The following is a 19,481-nucleotide window of genomic DNA, read 5'->3' as shown; positions in this document are numbered from 1 at the left end:
TAATGCCCTTGAGATTCATTTGGTTTACTTGGATAAACCCTTCAGCTGAGAAAATATCTCAGTTCTCCATGTGTGCGAACGGACTTTGTTCTTGGGAAGCCATTAAAATACAGTCTCACTTTCAGCTCTCAATTAGTTGTGAGCATTTTCTGGTAAATCTTTCAGTCTTTTTTATTTTTGCTCGAACCCATGTTGGTTGCAGTTATTGACCCAAAAAGAGAAAAAAAAATTGATTTTTTAACCTCCCAAGCTCCCACCCTTTTTTGTTTCCGGTGACTCGAAACCACTACCACCGGGTGGGAGGTGGAGATGGAGGGTGCTTACGATTCGAGCAATCCCTTTCATCAAAATGTAATTTCTTTTCGATGGGGAGTGTATGGATAAGGTTTTAAAATAAGGGAACCGATTTTCTTACCCCAATTGAGTGCTATTTTATCTTATTCTTGGATTGTGTGTTGCAGGAGTTTCAACTGATGCTTTTTCTTCCCCACTGAGAATGCTTTGTTTGAGGTATTCTCCGGTAATTTTTACTACTAGAAGACAGCAAACAATTCAGCTCCCCAAGAACTATAATCGTAACGTTGTGGTAAGATTCTGCAGATTTTCTTGAAGCCTAACAAATTTGTTGTTCCCACACTGCTATGTCATAAGTTCTATATAGGGTAAGCTGCTAGCTGCAGTGCTAATGTCAATGTGTTTGAAAGTTATTAGAAAGTAGTAAGAGAAATGGATTTAATATTTTGGAAAAGAAAAAACTTGTAGAAGTTTAGAGAAACTCTACGGTAACTGTAAAGGACTTCAATTTTCCTTCAGGAGGAATCAGATGTTGCCTGACTTGGACGTTTAAAAGTAATATGCTCAATTTGGGTTCCTATGATTCATTATTGTTTGCCTTGTCTTCCTTTTTCTCTTTTAGGTACACACTGCTCTTTTCTATTTCCTCTCTTCTTGCTCTTGAAGTCACCTCTCTATCATAATTCTGATGTTTCTCAGGTGTGCGAAGCTAAAGGTCCACGACCAAGGTATCCTCGAGTGTGGAAAACAAAAAAGAAAATAGGGACCATTTCCAAGTCACTGAAGCTTGTTGAGTGTGTAAGATTTTCTCTTTTTACATTATTTCTCTTTTGGGTATGATTTCAAGACAAAAGGTTTCAATTTCTCTACATTAACAAGAGTGTTTGCCTCAGGTTTTTTGTCTTAGTTGCCCTTCTGTATACGCATAATCAATAAATTGTACTATTGACCACCCCCCAACATGAACAGGCACCTGCATCCTGAATAATGATATAATATATAAGTCTGGTTTAACAGAATTTTTGCTTACTTTTGGATTTTCTCTTTGTAGATAAAGGGATTATCAAATGTCAAGGAAGAAGTCTACGGAGCGCTTGATTCTTTCATTGCATGGGAACTGGAGTTCCCTTTGATTACAGTGAAGAAAGCATTGAAAATTCTTGAGAATGAAAAAGAGTGGAAAAGGATAATTCAGGTATCATCTTATCTGGGGCCCTAAGTTTTCATTCCTTAAAAGGCTTATCAGGTCCTAGTATAAATTGTATCAATCGAGGGTATCTAATTACAGGTGACAAAGTGGATGTTGAGTAAAGGTCAAGGAAGAACAATGGGAAGCTATTTTGCGTTGTTAAATGCCTTGGCTGAGGATGGAAGACTTGAGGAAGCTGAAGAGCTTTGGCTGAAACTATTCTCTCAGAATCTGGAAAGCATGCCTCGTATTTTCTTTCAGAAAATGATAGCCATATACTATCACAAGGAGATGAATGAGAAGATGTTTGAGGTATCCTACATTTTTTATGCCTTCCCTTTTTCTTGCTTCTGTACTCATTCTCTTCAATTAATTGGTTTCTCTCCAGTAATACCTAGGTACTTCTCTTTTATTTTTTATTTTTTATTTTTTTCTCTTTTATTTCCATGGAATAGTGCCTTTTGATAAGTGATTTTGTTCAATGGTAATGGAACAGTCAAACTATATGCTACAGGACTTTGGCAATTAAGAAGCATTATGTGTGTGTTTTTCCTCTCTTTTTTTTTTTTTTAATAAACTTAAGAAGCTAGCAATGTATTAATATAGTAGTCTAAGAAGTATTGAGGTAAAACCTAATGTACAAAGGAAGCAATGCAAACATAGAATTTCAGAGAAGTGGCTCTCAGAAAACAAATAAATGAAAGAAAGTTCACATTTCATCACTTGAACCATTGTGTGTTCTTATTTTGGTCTGTCTTCCCACAGTGAGAAACACTTGGGAGAACGAGGACAGCTGACTACCCCTAAAAGTCAGACTAAGAGTACTCATTGTATGATTGAAAACTGCCGCTGCATACTACCCAGTGCTTGCAGGTCTGACTGGTGCCTTCTCTCCAACAGCTGCCTATTCATCGTGCTGTTCGGTACTTGAATATGCTTGCTGCAGAGAAAGACTACTTTTCTATTCGCTTGCCTGCACGCCTCTACTCATGTGGGACTGACTGTGCAATACTAATAATGGATTTTTGTTCTTATTTTGGTCTGTCTTCCCACAGTGAGAAACACTTATTTTTCCATTTGAATGGAACCTTGGTTTAGCTCTTTAGATAGAGGAGTCAACAATACCATATAGAACTTAAATGCGTCGTCGGGTTTTGCCTCGTGTCATCCCTTATTTTAAGCCAATTTCTCAATACCGCCACAGCCTTCTTCACATACAAACACCTTGAGGTTGTTAAGACATATATAAGAGATAGTAGCAAGTTTGCTATATGTGAGGGAGTTTAGGGTGCTTAGGGAATGGGTAGTGAAGACAGAAAGTGAGGTTAGTAACTGCCAAAAGAACTGTTTATATTGCAACAACTAAACTAGCTCAAATCTGATATGTTGAAGTTACAGATTAAGCACAGAAATACAGGAAGGAAAATAGAACTAAGCCGAAAAGAGAGTATTTCATATAATAAACACGGCTTCAGTAGATGATTTCAGCAGAACCTGTACGTGTAAAATAGATTAAGCTTTTGACCCTTCGGGGTGGCCCAGTGGTTTGGGCTTGGGACTTCCATGTTGGAGGTCTCAAGTTCGAAACCCCTTGCCAGCGAGAGCAAGGGGTTTGCCTTCTGGGTCAAGCTCGTCGCACCGGGCTTGCCTAGTGCAGGTTACCTCTCCTATGTGGTTTGCGAGCTATTGCATAGGAGCGGAAGTTTTACCCTGTGCGCTCCCAAAAAGTAGCAGTTGCGGGTTTTCCTTGTCATAAAAATAAAATAAAAAATAGATTAAGCTTTTGATGTTTGTGTTCACACAGTGGTGGTGTTCACATTTATTGTACTCTTTAATTGTGGATTACCTATCATTTCTAGATGATAACTAAATATCATGAGGGAATATGAGTTTATTCCCTGTATGCCTAGCCATCTTCAGGGTTGCAATGGATGGAAAGTGAATCCTTCACAACCATGTTGGATAAGTGGGTTGGTGCCTTCAAAATAGGGCAAGATTTGGCTTGTGAAAGTAAGTGCTATTGTAGGGCAAGACCAAGCTAGTACGGGGTTATTGGTACGAGTGTTGCACCAACAACCTCTTCGGGAAAATAGACTTGGTACCTTCCATCACGGGAGAAATTATTCTCTTAGAGTGAGCTCTAGCATTAGGTTGATGCCAAAACTAGCGGCAGGGCGTGCTCATGGGCCTCAACAACCGTAAGAAAGACTTGAGAGCAAGCTTCTTTGTGAGAGTTTGAGTGTAGGTGGAGAAAGCCACCATACCACTGAATGTGTCTACATACTTTTGCTTCGACTGTTTTGGTTTGAGAAGATATTGACAGCAGTTGGAAGTGTTTGGGATTCTCTTACTCTTCTTTCAATTGACACTATATTTTGGTAGGAAGCTTTTTTCTCTACATGAACCATCAATGTATAGTATTCTTAATTGAATTAATGTTCCATGTCTGTTTCATTGCTGATATCTGGATTTGAATTCCTCTGCAGATATTCGCAGACATGGAAGAGCTTGGTATTAGGCCAACTGTGCCAGTTGTCACAATGGTGGGAAATGTTTTTCAGAAACTGGGAATGTTGGACAAGTACCAGAAATTGAAAAAGAAATATCCACCCCCAAAGTGGGAATATCGTTACATAAAAGGAAAGAGGGTTAAAATAAGAACAAAAGATCTTGATAAATCTCAAGATCATGATGTTGAAAGTAAGTCTGAAGAAGTAGATGAGTCTGAGTTCGATGAGAACTCACAAGATCAAGCAGATGAAGTTGATGAAGATTATGTAGAGCAAATCAAAGACGTTGAAGAGTGTGAACCGGGTGAAATATCAATTGTATCTAGTGAAACAAGGGAATCCTCTATGTCAACTTAATGATTTGAATTCCTATAAAGTTATCATTCGTTTGACATTTATTGTTGTGTTTCCTCTCGTGTGATGAATTTTAACTGCTCATTGTCAAATGAACCAAGAGGAAAACCCAAAACTGTAGCTGTAATTTAAGTTAATCTACCCCATGACTGCAATGTATATTCAAGTGGAATGAGAGAGTAAGAACCAAGTGAAGCGATTTTTAACCTACAAATATATCAAGAGATGAGTGGTGTAAGTAAGGGTGATAAAACCTGCCCAAGTTTAGGCTGGTCCCTTCATTTATTAATTCAATTCATTTTGATCTGCCCATTTAAAAGTTTGAGTTGATATATTATCAAAATTGATCCATATTAACCTTGTCAAAATATTTTAAAAAAGATAATAGTTTTAGTTTGATAAGTATAACAATAAACAGACAAAATTATAAGGTACTTAAACAAATTATAAGAAAACAAAAAGAAATCAAAACTTATAAATAATTTAGTAAGTTGGGCTATGATCTATTGTTTACTCATTTTAACCCAAGTAAGTGTAATCTACCCATTTATTAGTTCAGTTTAGTCTAAATCACCCAACCTGCCCATTTGTTAATTCAATTCAATCTAAACCACTCAAATTCACCCAATCTGCCAGTTTATTAGTTCAATCCAGTATAACCCGCTCAAATTCACCCAACCTGCCCATTTATTAGTTCAGATCAGTCTAACTACCCCATTTCAACCCAACCTGCCCAGTCTACCCTTTGCAGCAGAAATGGGTTTGTGGCCGTAAAGGAGCAAATCCCTTTGAATCTATAACCTCATGCCTATGCCAAGAGGAAGATTATCCAAGTTCCTACAAAGGCGATGGTTGAGAACACTTGTAGGAACAAATTTTTTCAGGGGTAAGAAGAGGGGAACTACAAATCAATGAACATGCAGAGTAAGAAATGTGAATGGGAATAAAAATTGGCCAAAACCATGTAAAAATGTTAGGTAAAACTCTTAAATTAACTTTCTCAAATTGTGATCCATTCAGTGCCAAGAAGCCAACTCTAGAAAATGAATAGCGTTATTCCAGCTGATATTAAAATACAGACCCCATCATGCAAATCGGATTTGCCTTGGAACTTGCTTTCTACCCTTTCTTCGAGCGGAGCCATTAGCAAAGCCCTTTCTACTAGAATTATTGTTTTGTTTGTCAGCCTCATCATCCTCGTCTTCATCCTTGTCTTCATCCTCATCCTCATCCTCACTATACTCGCTCTGGTCACCATCTTCATCTTCTTCAATGTCATCTTCATCTTCATCTTCAACGTCATTCTCATCCTGCACTCCCCCAGCAACATGACCACCTCGACTTCCAGCTCTGCTCCTTTTCAATACTTTTAGTTTTAAGTTTGTCTTTGTGTCGCAGCCAACCCATGCGTCACACATCAAATGACTGTTTAAACTGTAATTTCCTGCCTGTGGAGCTTGGATCTTGCCCAAGATCAGTCGGCACCCTCTCTTAACTTTCGCAACAGCATCTTTAACAGCGGCAGCAATCTCCTCCATATTTGCCCCCGATGCTTCCATTTTTGCTTCGGTTATTGTTGAAGCAGTTGTTATGGCTGCTGCTTCATCCATAAAGTTGATACTTTCAGAAAACCAGACATCGTTTGAATTGGCATCTGCAAGTAAAAACCAGAAATTCTCTCCCTTGGGGAAGGGATAGTATGGAGCATGTGGAATAGCTGCGATCAAACCATTAGCACGTCTGACTGTCACCCATGCCTGCACAGTGACAATGTCCCCCTCTTGGATGCCTTCCTCGCCCTCAGTCTCGCAAGTAACTTCAATTGTTGCACGAGGCATCAATTCTAGCACCTTCTCCACGTCTTGTACTTCAGCAGCGGATAGGCCAGCAACATCAGAAAGCAGCTCGGCACGTTCTTGAAAGGTCATGTCCAGGAGGTTCTGTAGCGTACGCACCTTCCATGGACAAAAAAGAGTAAAGGTTATGACTATGACAAGAACCATGTCATGAATAATGATTAAACAATTAGAGTGTGGTAAGTATGAACAGAAGAAAGAATGCTGCACGTACTCACACTCAAACAACCACATTTTCCTAATAACGGTCTATAGCTAACTTCTCAAGGAACGTCTCTGATATGTCTGGATAGGAAAAGATGCTTACCTTCTTCGCTATCTTTGTAATGACTGCATCACTAAAATGTGGAAGCTGTAAAAGCGAAGCAACACCATCAGAGGATCCTGAACCTGCCTTCCTAGCACTAAGGGGAACGGCCTGCATCCACAACAGACACACAAGATTCAATATTCTGAAAATCTGAAGCTTTTATCTTAATGTGGATAATATAAGGTTGCAAGATACAATGAAAAGGAGGCATGTTGACAGTGACCTACCAACTAGGTCGGTTTGGTCCAGTTAAAACTCTAGGGGGATGGAACCAGCTCAAAGCCCCAATTTACTAGGTTTTACTAGGCGAGCCCCGGGTTTGTTTGTTTGTAACTTATTGTTCATAATTTTGAAGAATGTAAGACATTACATTGTAAAATGTAATTATTAATAAAAAATGGAAAAAAATATATTGAAGAGAAATATCTTAAAGGTTATTTACTTTCAAAAGAATTCCAAATGGAATACTTACAAATCTTAAATTGAAACTTCAAAAATTATTAACGGTAGATGTGGCAAAATCAGCCCATGAAATCATAAACCGACCAACCCGACCAAATTTGGGCTGATTATTGACCCGTCCATTTCAGGCCATCAAAGTTGGGCTGATATGTACCCCACATTAATCCATGAGAAATTTTGTCAAAATATTTTCAAAAGACATTTTTTTATTTGGTATGTCATATATACTAATATAAAGAAAAATAATAATTTTATTAGGTACTAAAAAAATTACAAAAGAACAAGTAAAGCATTAAAACTTAGTAAGGCGGGTTGGATTTTGACTCGCATTTCTACCCATTTCAGCCCAAGTAACTTTTGAATGGATCAATAACCCACCCATTTATTAACTCAACCCATCTTGACGACTTGTCCTGCCCAATTCAGCCCAGCCCGCCCATTTGCCACCTCGAATTAACGGCAGAAGATTACAGAGAAGCTGATGATTATTCAAAGAATTCTTCAAATTGAAACCTCAAATATTATCAAAATGTAAGTTACTTTTTATTACAACCCCACCCGGTCCTGGTTCATTCCAATAGCTAGCCTATCTCGGTCTGCACTGATTTTGGGCGACAATCGGGACCAGCCAGCCTGCCTGGGACAGTTTTGGACCCCATTTTCTGTGCCTGTTAGGTCGGTCTCCTGGGCCAACCAGTCTCAGTTTCCAGGTCTAGTCAACAAGGAAAATCTAATTTGCTCCCATGTGTATGGTAGAGATAGTAGGTTACCTCCCTTTAAATCAAAACATAATCACTCCAAGTCACAGTTGAAAAAGAGGGTAGATAAGAAACCAAAAGTTAAAGTTTAAAGTCAACTTATATTAGCCAACACATACTAAACAGCAGCAAATCATATTCATGTACAAAAAAAAAAAGAAAGGATGGCTGGTTGCATTAAATCAAAACATAATCAAAGTACCTCCTCATAGATGTAAAGACTTTGCTAAATACTCCCTTTCTGCTAAATCAACCTAAACTTTAGCAGTTGAATGATAAAACTATGCTTACAGTCACTTTAGTAGTAGTAAATAAGTCATTTGACACGATCACAGAAGTATTGCTTAAACAGCACCAAATCAAAGACCTGAATTATGCACTGGGAGAGCTCGACGATTCCAATTGCAGGCCTTAGCCAACCATGTCCCTTAGCAGTGCGTGGCACAGTTGCCATCTGCATGAACAATAAACAAGATGACCGACTCCAAGTCACAGTTGAAAAAGAGGGTAGATAAGAAACCAAAAGTTAAAGTTTAAAGTCAACTTATATTAGCCAACACATACTGAACAGCAGCAAATCATATTCATGTACCAAAAAAAAAAAAGGATGGCTGGTTGCATTAACATCAGACAATCTCAACCTAAAAGAAAAGTTGTTTGACAATATAAGTTCAAAACTACATCTATAAGATATCAACTAAACTATCTAGAAATTAAAAAAAACTAAACTATTAGAACACATAATACTGATTAAAAAAAAATAAATTCAAAGTTACCATCTAACCGCCATAAATATGCCAAGTAATGTGAAATACTGTTCTAATATCTTCATTCTGCCCTCACAATTTACATTTTACTATGATGCAAACGAGAAGTAGATAAGGAGTCTGGATTGTTGAAGATCAGAAAGGAGAATCTAAAGAATGGAAACTTGGTTAGGACAATTCTTCAAAACTTGATTGCTAAAAAGCTTGTCAACCTAGACTGTTTATGTATGTCAAACCCAGGTCAGTTTCCCGAGAATGTTACAGTTTGAGCTTGCCTTTTTATGTCTTACTCTATTTTCATAGCAATTTTATAGTAGTCCTTTTATTTACTTAGGAGTGTCTGTCGTGGTTGTTCTATTTGGAAAATAAAAAGCGGTATTTTTTTAGCAAGAAAAAAAAGAGAATTACTTCCATTTGGAGTGCCTATTAGCTTTCCCACCAGTAACCTAGTACTTCCATAACAAATTCAATATATCAAATTCAACTCAAAGTACCGAAAGTCGGCATACGTGCCATCTAACGAATAATAATAGCATGAAACTTAAACCATCAGATGTCAAACTGCATGATACTAAAAGTAACGCAAAAAATTACCTTGATTAGCCCTTCCAGAAGGCGAGGTGTAAACTGTAGCACATGTTTGTAATCTTGCTGCAAGTTACTAGAGAAAGTGTCTGCTTTACGAAGTAAATGGGCTTGAATCAACAATTCGGCCTGACAAAGAAAGGAAAATAAACTTACTACAAGAGATTTATGGTAAATACAAAATGCTTCAAGTATCATGATTCATGGCTATCTCTTTTGAACTTCACCTTAACAATAGCCGGATGTTGTTTCCAAAATTTTGCTTGCTCCTGCCTGGCATTCTTACCATCCAGGTTCAGTTCACTTTTCACAAGTTTGAAGAGTTCCTGAAGAGGTTCATCATCAGCTCTTCGAACTGGAATATCCATGAACTCAGCTGCCTTAATGAATACATCCATAACTTTGCTGTCATTTCAAGTGTCACAAGTAGTTTAAAAACAATCACATACATACTGAACACACTCGATATCAACCAAGGCAAAATGCTTAATTTTCAAAGATTGAGGAAGGAGTACGTAATTAAAACTGTGAGAAATATAGAAAAAGAATATTATTGAATTGTTGTTGTGTACATTATTACATTGAGACCCTATTTATAGACCCTAGAATACAATCCTTTACCAAGTAGGATACTATTTAGTATTCCTATTTCTATTTCTATTACTATTCCTATTCTAATAGGATTGTATAAACCTATTCCTATTCTAATAGAATTGTATAAACATATTCCTATTCTAATATGATTGTATAAACCTATTCCTATTCTAATATGATTGTATAAACCTATTCCTATTCTAACACTCCCCCTCAAGCTAGTGCATACAATTCATGTACCTAGCTTGTTACAAATGTAATTAACACGAGGACTGATGAGGGGCTTGGTGAGATATCTGCAAGTTGATCACTCGACTTCACAAAATTGACAATCAATCTCAATGTGCTTGGTCTTCTCATGAAATACTGAATTTGATGCATAATGCCGATAAAACACAGAGTGATAAAATTACAGTGTTGGAACTTTCCAAACCAAACTTGCAAAGATTGTTTCAGACCATAGAGTGACTTACGTAATCAACATACAAGGCTAATAAACTCCCCCGAGCAACAAAATTAGGTGGTTGCTCCATATAGACTTCTTCACAATGCAGCGGTCGTAAGTGCTCAAAATCTAGTGTAAAGTATATGGATCATGTTGGAATCAATAGAGGAGTCGATATCAGACAAGTCACCGAAAAACTGGCCAGAACATGCTCATAGGCCGAAGTATTAGATTTGATGGCTAAAAGTGGTCACAAACTAAGAAATAAAATTATATGAGTAGGGTCAGAATGATGTCACACCCCAACTAGAAAATAGAAATTATATAGGATAGTTCGAATTGATGGAACGACCCCATTGAAAAAGAGAAATAATATGGGTAGGGTCGGAATGATGGCACGACCCTACTAAAAAAGAAAAATTATATGGGTAGGGTTGGAATGATGGCACAACCCTACGCAAATCAGATTTGAGGAGTCACCGGAAAGACGAATAGAACTATGCAAATAAAATCTGAGGAGTCACTAAAAAGACACATGATGCTATGCAACTCAGATATGAGAAAATGTTTCAAAAAAATCTACGGTACTACATAAATTATATATGAAAAGTAGTCTGGAGAGATGCACGGTGCTACGCAAATCAGATATGCAAAAAAATATAGTCACCGGAAGGATGGCACGGTGCTACACCAATTATATATAAAATAGTAGTCACTGGAATGATGGCACAGTGCTACACAAATTAAATATGAAAAAATAGTCACCGGAATGATGGCATGGTGCTACACAAATTAAATATGAAAAAATAGTCACCGAAAAGATCACACGGTGACCCAACTTTTGCTCACATAATCGTTGGCCGGACGGGCAGCATATATGGATAATAGCCGCCCGCCGGCAGCGGAAGCTCTTTGATTGTTTACCAAGATCGTAGAAGCTCTGATACCATGTGAGAAATATAGGAAAAGAATATTATTGAATTGTTGTTGTGTACATTATTACATTGAAACCCTATTTATAGACCCTAGAATACAATCCTTTACCAAGTAGGATACTATTTAGTATTCCTATTTCTATTTCTATTACTATTCCTATTCTAATAGGATTGTATAAACCTATTCCTATTCTAATAGAATTGTATAAACATATTCCTATTCTAATAGGATTGTATAAACCTATTCCTATTCTAACAAAAACATGTCAAACAGCCTCTCACCTTCCACACCTTCTGTGGGATGTGATTTTAGTGTGTAAAGATCAAAATTGTTTAACAAAAAGGAAACAAGATAATTGGAACAAGATTAAGGACGACAACAAAGAAAATATTTTGATCAAGAACAATAAAGGAAATATTAAAAATGAAAATTAAACCGAACGTCAAGACCTATACCTGATCTTCAAGTAAAGAAAAACGAGCCCTTTACTAATAAAGTCACAAATGGGGGGCAAGGATCGTAACACAATGCTGGTTTAGATTGATTAGGAAGATGGGAGACGCATGCTAAGAAAGATTCTTTGCTTTCAAGTAACATGACTATAGCATTGCTTCACAAGACAAAAATTCAATACTAGGAAGTCCTATGGACAGATACCTCAATTGAAGAGAAAATGAATATGAGTTGAATAGATATTTGCCTTGAACAATGTTGTAAGGCTAACAGAAAATTGCTTGTGTACATAGGAGATTATATTAAACCTTTTCCCGAAAAGAATTATAGCAGCCTCAAACATGCCCTTCAAGATACCAAAATATATATCTCCAGAACTCAAAATGTTGTAATTATTAGTTTATTTATTCTTTTGATATGGTGTTGGGGCCTTGCATGCACTTCAACTAATTTCACAGGGTACCTGTTACCTCCCACTAATACATGTACTGGGTAACTCTATCCAATTTTGACACAATTGATAAAATAAATAATTAAATTTCTGACTGGATGCTCACATAATCTTATCTAGAGGAACCATAGAAGCTATATAGCAATTACAAATAGATGATCTACATTGGTTAAGCATATGTAGCATGGAGGGCAGTAAAGAAATAGAGATTTAAATATCATGGACAAAATCTACACACGAGGCAGTTAGTTAAGGATTTATACTGATTTTTAGATTCACCAGAAGCTAGAGAGGAAAAATGAAAACGGATGAAATCTAACACTTGTAGAACTGAAAAAGAGCAATCCTCCCACCATCTTTATCGAAAATAGGATTAGTTCTATTCTGGTATTTGATTTGCCAAGGGATAACTGGGAGCTCTCAACCAATGGTTGTATAAGTTTTTTTTTTTTTAATGACAAGGGAAACCCGTAGCCTCTACCCTTTGGGTGCGCACAGGGTAAAACCCCCGCTCATATGCAATAGCTTGCAAACCACACAGGAGAGGTAACCCGCACTAGGCAAGCCCGGTGCGACGAGCTCGGCCCAGAAGGCAAACCCTTGCTTTCGTTGGCAAGGAGTTTCGAACTTGAGACCTCCAACATGGATGTCTCAAGCCCAAACCACTGGGCCACCCCAAAGGGTATGGTTGTACGAATTTTCTCCAACATAAATTCAAAAGGAAATTTTTGTTTAAGACAAATTTTAAGAGAGTTAATTTGATCAAGTTAGTATTACTTGTTCGCTTAATGCACCATCATATTCTTACAGGAGGCTTCACAACGGGACGTGTCAAATGTATATTTATGTACTGAACAATTACAGTGCATATGTGTAGCAAAATATTTTTACCTTGGAGCCAAGGAGGGCTTCACTAATTCAAAATAAGTGACAAGAGTTTCACGCCTGACATTATTTCCCCCATACTTTGATGCTCTTGATAGATAAACAACACCAAACGCCATTGGCAATAGGATAAAACCTCCGAGAATCCAAAGTAATAATATACCACCAGATGAGCCATTAAAATCAAGCAAAAACTGAGGAAGCGCTATTCCCATTTGAAAACCCTACAGTAGGACGTAATATTGTTAGTATCTATGTACGGATTCAAGGCACTGAACATGTTTCTCTCATTCCACAGATAAGATGACTTGTATAATTTTATTACTGGATAAGAATCAACACCTGTCTGCCATCTGGATGTCCATATTTCTCAAAATTCTCCCTTGAGACCGGATCTGTCAGGGCCTGGTAAGCTTTGGAAATATACTCCACAAAATACTTATGAGCAGCTGAAAATCAAGAAGAAAGATTAATATAACTGACAAGCCGACATCATAATACAGAATGCCCGATTCTTCATCAATTTCAGTTTCTTTTTCCCCCTTTCTTTCTTCTTTTTTAATCTCTCTCTCTCTCTTTTTCTGTTTGTCTCTTTTTGAGAGAGAGTGAGAGAGATGGATCTTCATCATTTAGAGGTAAAGTGACACATAAACTGCATCCCAATAACACCTCTCACCTGGGTCAGGGTTTTTGTCTGGGTGGTATTGTATTGAAAGTCGCCTATATGCTTTCTTTATTGCAGATTCGGTAACTCCTGGTGCTAGCCCAAGAATACTGAACGGATCAAAAGCTTCAATCTGATTTGAAAGAAAAAGATCCAATGTCAGCCAAACCTTTACTTGCAACATCTATTGGCTCCTTTTTCCTTTTTCCAATTCTTTTGGCTGGGTGGGGGGAGGGGGAATCACAAAATATGTTTTCCTAACCAAGGGCATAGTGAAGGGGGTTCAATTTAATTCCTTTTGGCAACACATTATACTGTGCAAATAGAGTTAAAACTGTTTTTGTAAATATATATATATATATATATATATATATATATACGTGTTTTCGAATCACCTTGACATAAAAGGAGGCTTCTAGTATAGTGGAAAAGGATGTTTAAAATTTACTTTTAAGTCACAAATTCAAACCCCATGAGTGGGAATCTAGCATTTTATTGAATCTCCTTATTTAAGTTCCATGCTCTGCAACTGTTCCTAACATCAATATGCAGGGAGAAAAATCTAGGATAACCTATCAATGTCATTTAGAGAACTGAAGTAATTGTAGCATGGTTGAATTTCACCTCACGACTACTTTGCTTGATGCTATAAACAAGGAAAACCACAATGACCCAAAGCAGCAGCACGGTAAAGTTGCTACATGTTGAAAACTTAGAGATCTGCACGAGGAAATTCAAAGATTAGAAAACAGGATATTGGGTCGCAACACCAATAACATAACTCCATGCATACATCCAACATAAAATTGTATATAGATGCTTGGTTGATAGCTCACCCTTCGAAATATGGATTTGCGATATTTTCCTGATCGAGAGCAAACTGAACACGCACAGTGAATACTCTTTTCCTTCTTTGAAGCAACACGAAGTAATTTAAGAATTGTATAGGGTACTAAAGGCAGGGCAATTATTGACAATATAAAAATTGGGAACAAAGCACTATTTTCTCCAGTGTCAGCCATGAGAACTTCTCCACAGATAGTCCGCAGATTCTATAGCCTGCAAACAAACGTGGTAGTAAACAAATTGATTAGGACTGCACCAAGTGGGGATAGCAGCCTTAATTCCAACAATGACAACTAACTATACTACACTATTTCTAAAGAATCCTAATTGTCTTTCAAAGACAAGTCATTTAGTATTGGAATGAAAGCGGAATGGACGTAGATGATTCATATAGCTGAACCCAAATAGTTTCATATTGAATCACATGTGATTGATTCTATACGGTACCAGCTCCTAACCACAAACAGGTAAATTTTAAGGAAAGCAACTGAAATTATCAGCAAAATTCCGCTCGATCAACTGATCCCTTCATACATATAACCTGCGAAATTAATGTATGAACCTCAATAGCACAGAAACATAAGTAAACTACTATCCTAACAATAATCTCTTTATTAAACTCAAAAACATTGGGGCAAATCATCAAAAATGGGAGCTTTAGATTTGCAAGCCTAAGTCCCATATAAAAAAAAAAGGACAAATCAAAGTCATTCATCTTCTCAGACAACAGCAAAACCCATAGAAAGACTCTCATTTGACGCACCCTCAATAAAACAAATAGCAGGATTAGATCAAAAGTTGAAAACCCATTTGAATTCAAACAAAATCTTCCCTTATAAGTAAAAATCAAGAAATTGCAAGATTTGCATAAAAACGAAAAGGAGAATGAGGGGAAAACTTGCCTCTTTACCAGTGATGGATTCTTCAACTTGCAAAATCAGCTATGAAGAATGTTGAAATTGGATTGAGGGACTACGACTGGTAACCCGAAACGTAAGCCCCCAAAGATTTTATTTTTTCTCGCAGTCGTTTACTTTGTAGCTTGCAATTGAAAATTATGGGTTTTGTAAGGATTTGACATTGGGGAAAATATAAAGTAATATGGAGTAGTACTTAAACAGATTTTGATAATCTTTTCATTTGGACTGAGCCATGAAGTTGAGGGCAAAATTGTACGAAAAAACTTATATTTTCGTCTATTTTAACACAAGGAAAATGCGTGACTTTCTGGATTTTTGGCTTGTTTCTTATGTTTTTTTTGTCTTTTAAGACAAAAAAAACTACACAAAATAAACCAAATTTTATTAATTACTATTGCTGTCGAAATGCATAAATCTTTTACTTTTATTCTTCTCTTTCTTTTTTGGAAAAACTATATAAATGGACCATAAAACTCATAATAATTACATGCAGAGACGGATCCAGAATTTAGAGTCTATGGGTGCCAAGTAGACTCATCGACTAAATCAACTTTACGTTTAATTTGAATTATTCGTCTTTCGATCTATTTGACAAATCAATCAATAAAATAGGAATAAACAACAATTATAAAAAAAAATCAAAAAGTGTATGTAGGTTGTTTACGAAAAAATTAATGAAAGTTGAGGGCCTCACATAGCTTGAATTTCAAGAATAAATTGATATCATATAAATCGAGAGAGTATGTATATATGTAGGACTGTAGGAGTTTATGGATGATTTTCGATTTTGGGTTACATGAAAATAGTACCAAGCAGGGGCGGCTCAACGTAATTGGGGGCCTAAAGTGAAATTTCAATTCACCGCCTAAAATATAAATACACTTCATATACGTATTTATTCAAAAAAAAAAATTACACTATTAAGATGAAAATTATTAGTACTTAATATTGTTTTTTGAGTTACTAGTTTTAGGTAAGATTTTATCAACACAACATTGAAAAACATCCTTTAAGTGAGACAATTATTATATGCATTGTTAGCATAATGATATATGTAATAAGTTGATAAATATTAAATAAAGATAAGAGTTAGAAGTTTAGAATCATAGAATTTGACTCAAAAAATTGATGACTTGGTATATCTCATTTTAATATGCTTAGAGTAATGCTTGAAACTAAAATTTAAAAAGAAATAAAAAAGAATTCGTAATTCACTTTGTTCAACACTTTTCACTTTTAATTCTTATTTTTAACAAAGTACAAAAGATGTTAAAGTGGATAAAATAATTTATTTTTAAAAAAATTATACTTTTTATCATAAATAATTAATTTTTCTATAAAAATTTTAACACATAATTTATTCTTCACAAAAATTTGGGGCCCCCGAAATTTGGGGGCCTAAGGCAAAGGCCTTATTTCTGCAAGCATAGAGCCGGCCCTGGTACCAAGACTTATGTAATTATTTGTCAGGATTACTAATGATCTTTCCATTATATTTTCTTGTTGAAGTATGCATTTAAGTGTTTATGAAATTATCAAATTATTGAGAAGAGAAAAAATAAAATTATACCCCTTTTGTTTTTTGTATTAGTTATTAACTTTTTTTTTTTGCCGTGTTCTTTAAGAGATTATAAACAAAAATGCCAATTTACTATTTTACTTTAAAATCATTTTTTGCAAATTTTTACAAATTTTGTTTACACTTTTCAAGAAAAATTAATTGTTAGGATAATGAAAATAAAAATGAATTATTGTTTAATTTTGTTAATTGACAAATATTTTAGTAATGTAAATAATTATATATAGGATAGAAAAATAATATTAAATGTTAAAAGTAGGATGAATTAGGGTATATTTCATAAATATAAAATTATTTAAAGATGAGGAAAGTAGCAAAATAATTTGGAACAATGGTTAAAAGAAAAAAAAAAGTTGAAAAGCTGATTATGAGAGGAGCCTTGAACTCACTTAAACGTTCCGGCAATTTTAAAAAAGAAAAAAAATTAAAATATGTCAGGGGATTCGATCCCACAACCTTAGGCTCAATTATACAGCCTTTTACCATCGATACCACAGAGCACTTTTGTACTGTGGGTGGCACGTTTAATATTTATCTATATGTGGTATATATATACCTATATATACATAAAGTTCCCGTCGAAGTTTGTGGATGGTGTGGCACCCCCACCGTACTGAATAGATCTGCCCCTGATTACATGTTAATACTCAAATCCAAAATAATTCAAGAAATACTTATTCTCTCATAAATAATTATAGACCATACCCCCCCCCCCCTCCATTAAGACGGATGATTTTCGCTTAATTGATACTAAATCAGTATCATATATTGTATTGGTATCATTAAGGCTGATACCAAATCAATATATATATATATATTGTATTTGCATCATTAAGGTTTCTTGTTCAAAAATTACTCATTAGTCAATGATACTATCAGAGTATATGTATATTGTTGTGGTACCATTAAGATTTCTTGTTCAGGAATTATTCATTAGTCAACGATACTATAAGAATATATGTATAGGTATCATTAAGGTTTCTTGTTCAGAAATTACTTATTAGTCAATGATACTATAAGAATATATATATATATATATATATATATATATATATATATATATATATATTGATTTAATATCAATTAAGCGAAATTTTCAACCTTAATGATACCAATACAGTGTATGATACTTATTAGTATCAGTTAAGCGAAATTAGTTGAGAGGGTATATAGTGTAATTATTTAGTGAGGTATAAATGTACAAGAGTATATGTTTGTAATTATTTTGCTTGTATGGGTATTTGCTTAGTTTCCCCTTCTTTTTTCTAGGTTTGCAGCTAATTGAAGATGTCAATTCTATTATTTTATGAAAACTTACCTAAATATCACTAGTTTATAAGACAATTAATTAGATGTACTTAAGTTTACAATATTACGTATCTTATCAGACTTTGGAGTGTCCAGATACATGTATCTCGAGATACATGGGTCAAATTTAGGTGTAATTTGTTCTAGATACATTGGATCCAAGTGGATTCGCATGTATTTAGGATACATACCAAATCTCTCCCGCCTCCCTTGCCTCTCTCCCATATCTCTCGCCACTCTCCTATGTATCTGGGATACATAACAGATCTCGCTCACTTCTCTCTCTATTTTCGTGTATATGGTAGCAAAAATACGTGTATAAAAGTGTATTTTTCTCAATATATTGTAGGAAACTCTTAGTTAGTGGTAAGATACGTAATATTTTTAAAGTATTTATAATAATAATATATATAGTAGTGAAGTATGTCTAATTATATAGTTTCTCCTTATTTAATCCCCATTATAAAACAGAATATATAAATGTATATACATCTTATATATATAATATCGATACATTACATATACATGATCATTTTGTTGTCAATAATTTTTATTGCCGGTACCGTCTATGTAAGAAAATCATTTTTTTTTAGTTCGTTTAAAAGAAATTCATTTTTTCCTGTTGGCTTAGCTACCGGGCACTGAACTTCGCCACATCTACAGGACTACCAATAACATGGCAGATGCACTGGCGAAGCATGACAAATCCTTAGCTTACTCTTTAGCTTATGACCTTACCACCTATGTATCTCCCCCTCCTTTTATTTCCATAAAAGAAATGCATGTTCTAGCAATATATATATCTTCAATGTAAGATTATAAAATTCAATAAAGGTCTTCTTTACTTTTAATAAATTTTATATATGTTAAGTTAAAACTAAACAAATAAATTGAAAAAAAAAAAAAAGTAGAAGGAAGACCAAAAAAGAGGGTTAAAGTTACGGAGAAGGGTCAAATATATTTAAAAGTCCTGATTTTTTTTACAATTTACATTTACATCAAATCATTTAATACAAAATATATGTCTTTTATAAGCCTCTTGATATCTCATTTCTGTCTTTCGGAATTACAATTTTGCTTTTTGAGTATCAAAAGTTTAGGTCATTTGGTTATGGTGCTTCTGAATTTTTGCAATTTTATCAATATACTAGTGTAAGTTAAAAACTAAGTTTGGCACTGTCTTAAGCTTGGTGCACTAAGTTACTTGGTAGTTGGTATCTATTTTTGGTAGAAGATAGCTGATATTCCGTGAAATTAGTCGCGGTGTGTGAAAGCTGGCCCATAAATACCCCATATTTTAGATTTTTCACACATC

The 19,481-nt window shown here is 35.3% G+C and overlaps 3 protein-coding genes across 4 annotated transcripts in view; 1 reads left to right on the top strand and 2 right to left on the bottom strand.

The window, feature by feature from the left end:
- LOC125833217 (glutaminyl-peptide cyclotransferase-like) overlaps positions 1 to 19,481 on the bottom strand; it is a 247,381-nt gene that overhangs the window by 119,110 nt on the left and 108,790 nt on the right. The gene's annotated exons all lie outside the window — the stretch shown is intronic.
- LOC125833214 (pentatricopeptide repeat-containing protein At4g21190) lies at positions 4 to 4,391 on the top strand. 2 transcript variants are annotated; one of them, XM_049512359.1, is made up of 6 exons: positions 4 to 152; positions 462 to 586; positions 994 to 1,092; positions 1,346 to 1,489; positions 1,583 to 1,795; positions 3,970 to 4,391. In XM_049512359.1, exons 2-6 carry the CDS (start codon positions 497 to 499, stop codon positions 4,348 to 4,350), a joined length of 927 nt encoding a protein of 308 aa, XP_049368316.1. In that variant the 5' UTR covers positions 4 to 152; positions 462 to 496; the 3' UTR covers positions 4,351 to 4,391. The 2 variants fall into 2 exon arrangements, with proteins under 2 accessions (XP_049368316.1, XP_049368317.1); XM_049512360.1 differs by having other exon boundaries at positions 10 to 138.
- On the bottom strand, positions 5,313 to 14,897 carry LOC125833194 (dnaJ protein ERDJ2A-like). Its single transcript, XM_049512338.1, has 11 exons — positions 14,807 to 14,897; positions 14,350 to 14,572; positions 14,138 to 14,233; positions 13,526 to 13,646; positions 13,192 to 13,298; positions 12,856 to 13,073; positions 9,313 to 9,490; positions 9,095 to 9,214; positions 8,101 to 8,187; positions 6,511 to 6,621; positions 5,313 to 6,302 (listed from the first exon to the last, which is right to left on the bottom strand). The coding sequence occupies exons 2-11, from the start codon at positions 14,533 to 14,535 to the stop codon at positions 5,433 to 5,435; spliced, it is 2,094 nt and encodes a 697-aa protein (XP_049368295.1). The 5' UTR covers positions 14,536 to 14,572; positions 14,807 to 14,897; the 3' UTR covers positions 5,313 to 5,432.

Source organism: Solanum verrucosum, unplaced genomic scaffold, assembly GCF_900185275.1.
Source record: "Solanum verrucosum unplaced genomic scaffold, falcon-dt-bn FXZP01000100.1, whole genome shotgun sequence".
In the NCBI taxonomy this organism is placed as follows: Eukaryota; Viridiplantae; Streptophyta; class Magnoliopsida; order Solanales; family Solanaceae; genus Solanum; species Solanum verrucosum.
The sequence above is the reverse complement of the archived record's forward strand: the minus strand, read 5'-3'. Positions and strand labels throughout refer to the sequence as shown.

Coding starts and splice junctions, on each gene's coding strand:
- LOC125833214 (XM_049512359.1), top strand. CDS start 497: ATGCTTTGTTTGAGGTATTCTCCGGTAATTTTTACTACTAGAAGACAG. Junction 1,093..1,345: donor CACTGAAGCTTGTTGAGTGT/GTAAGATTTTCT, acceptor TTCTCTTTGTAG/ATAAAGGGATTATCAAATGT. Junction 1,796..3,969: donor TGAATGAGAAGATGTTTGAG/GTATCCTACATT, acceptor ATTCCTCTGCAG/ATATTCGCAGACATGGAAGA.
- LOC125833194 (XM_049512338.1), bottom strand. CDS start 14,535: ATGGCTGACACTGGAGAAAATAGTGCTTTGTTCCCAATTTTTATATTG. Junction 13,299..13,525: donor AGACAAAAACCCTGACCCAG/GTGAGAGGTGTT, acceptor CTTGATTTTCAG/CTGCTCATAAGTATTTTGTG. Junction 6,622..8,100: donor TCTCCCAGTGCATAATTCAG/GTCTTTGATTTG, acceptor TTGTGGATGCAG/GCCGTTCCCCTTAGTGCTAG.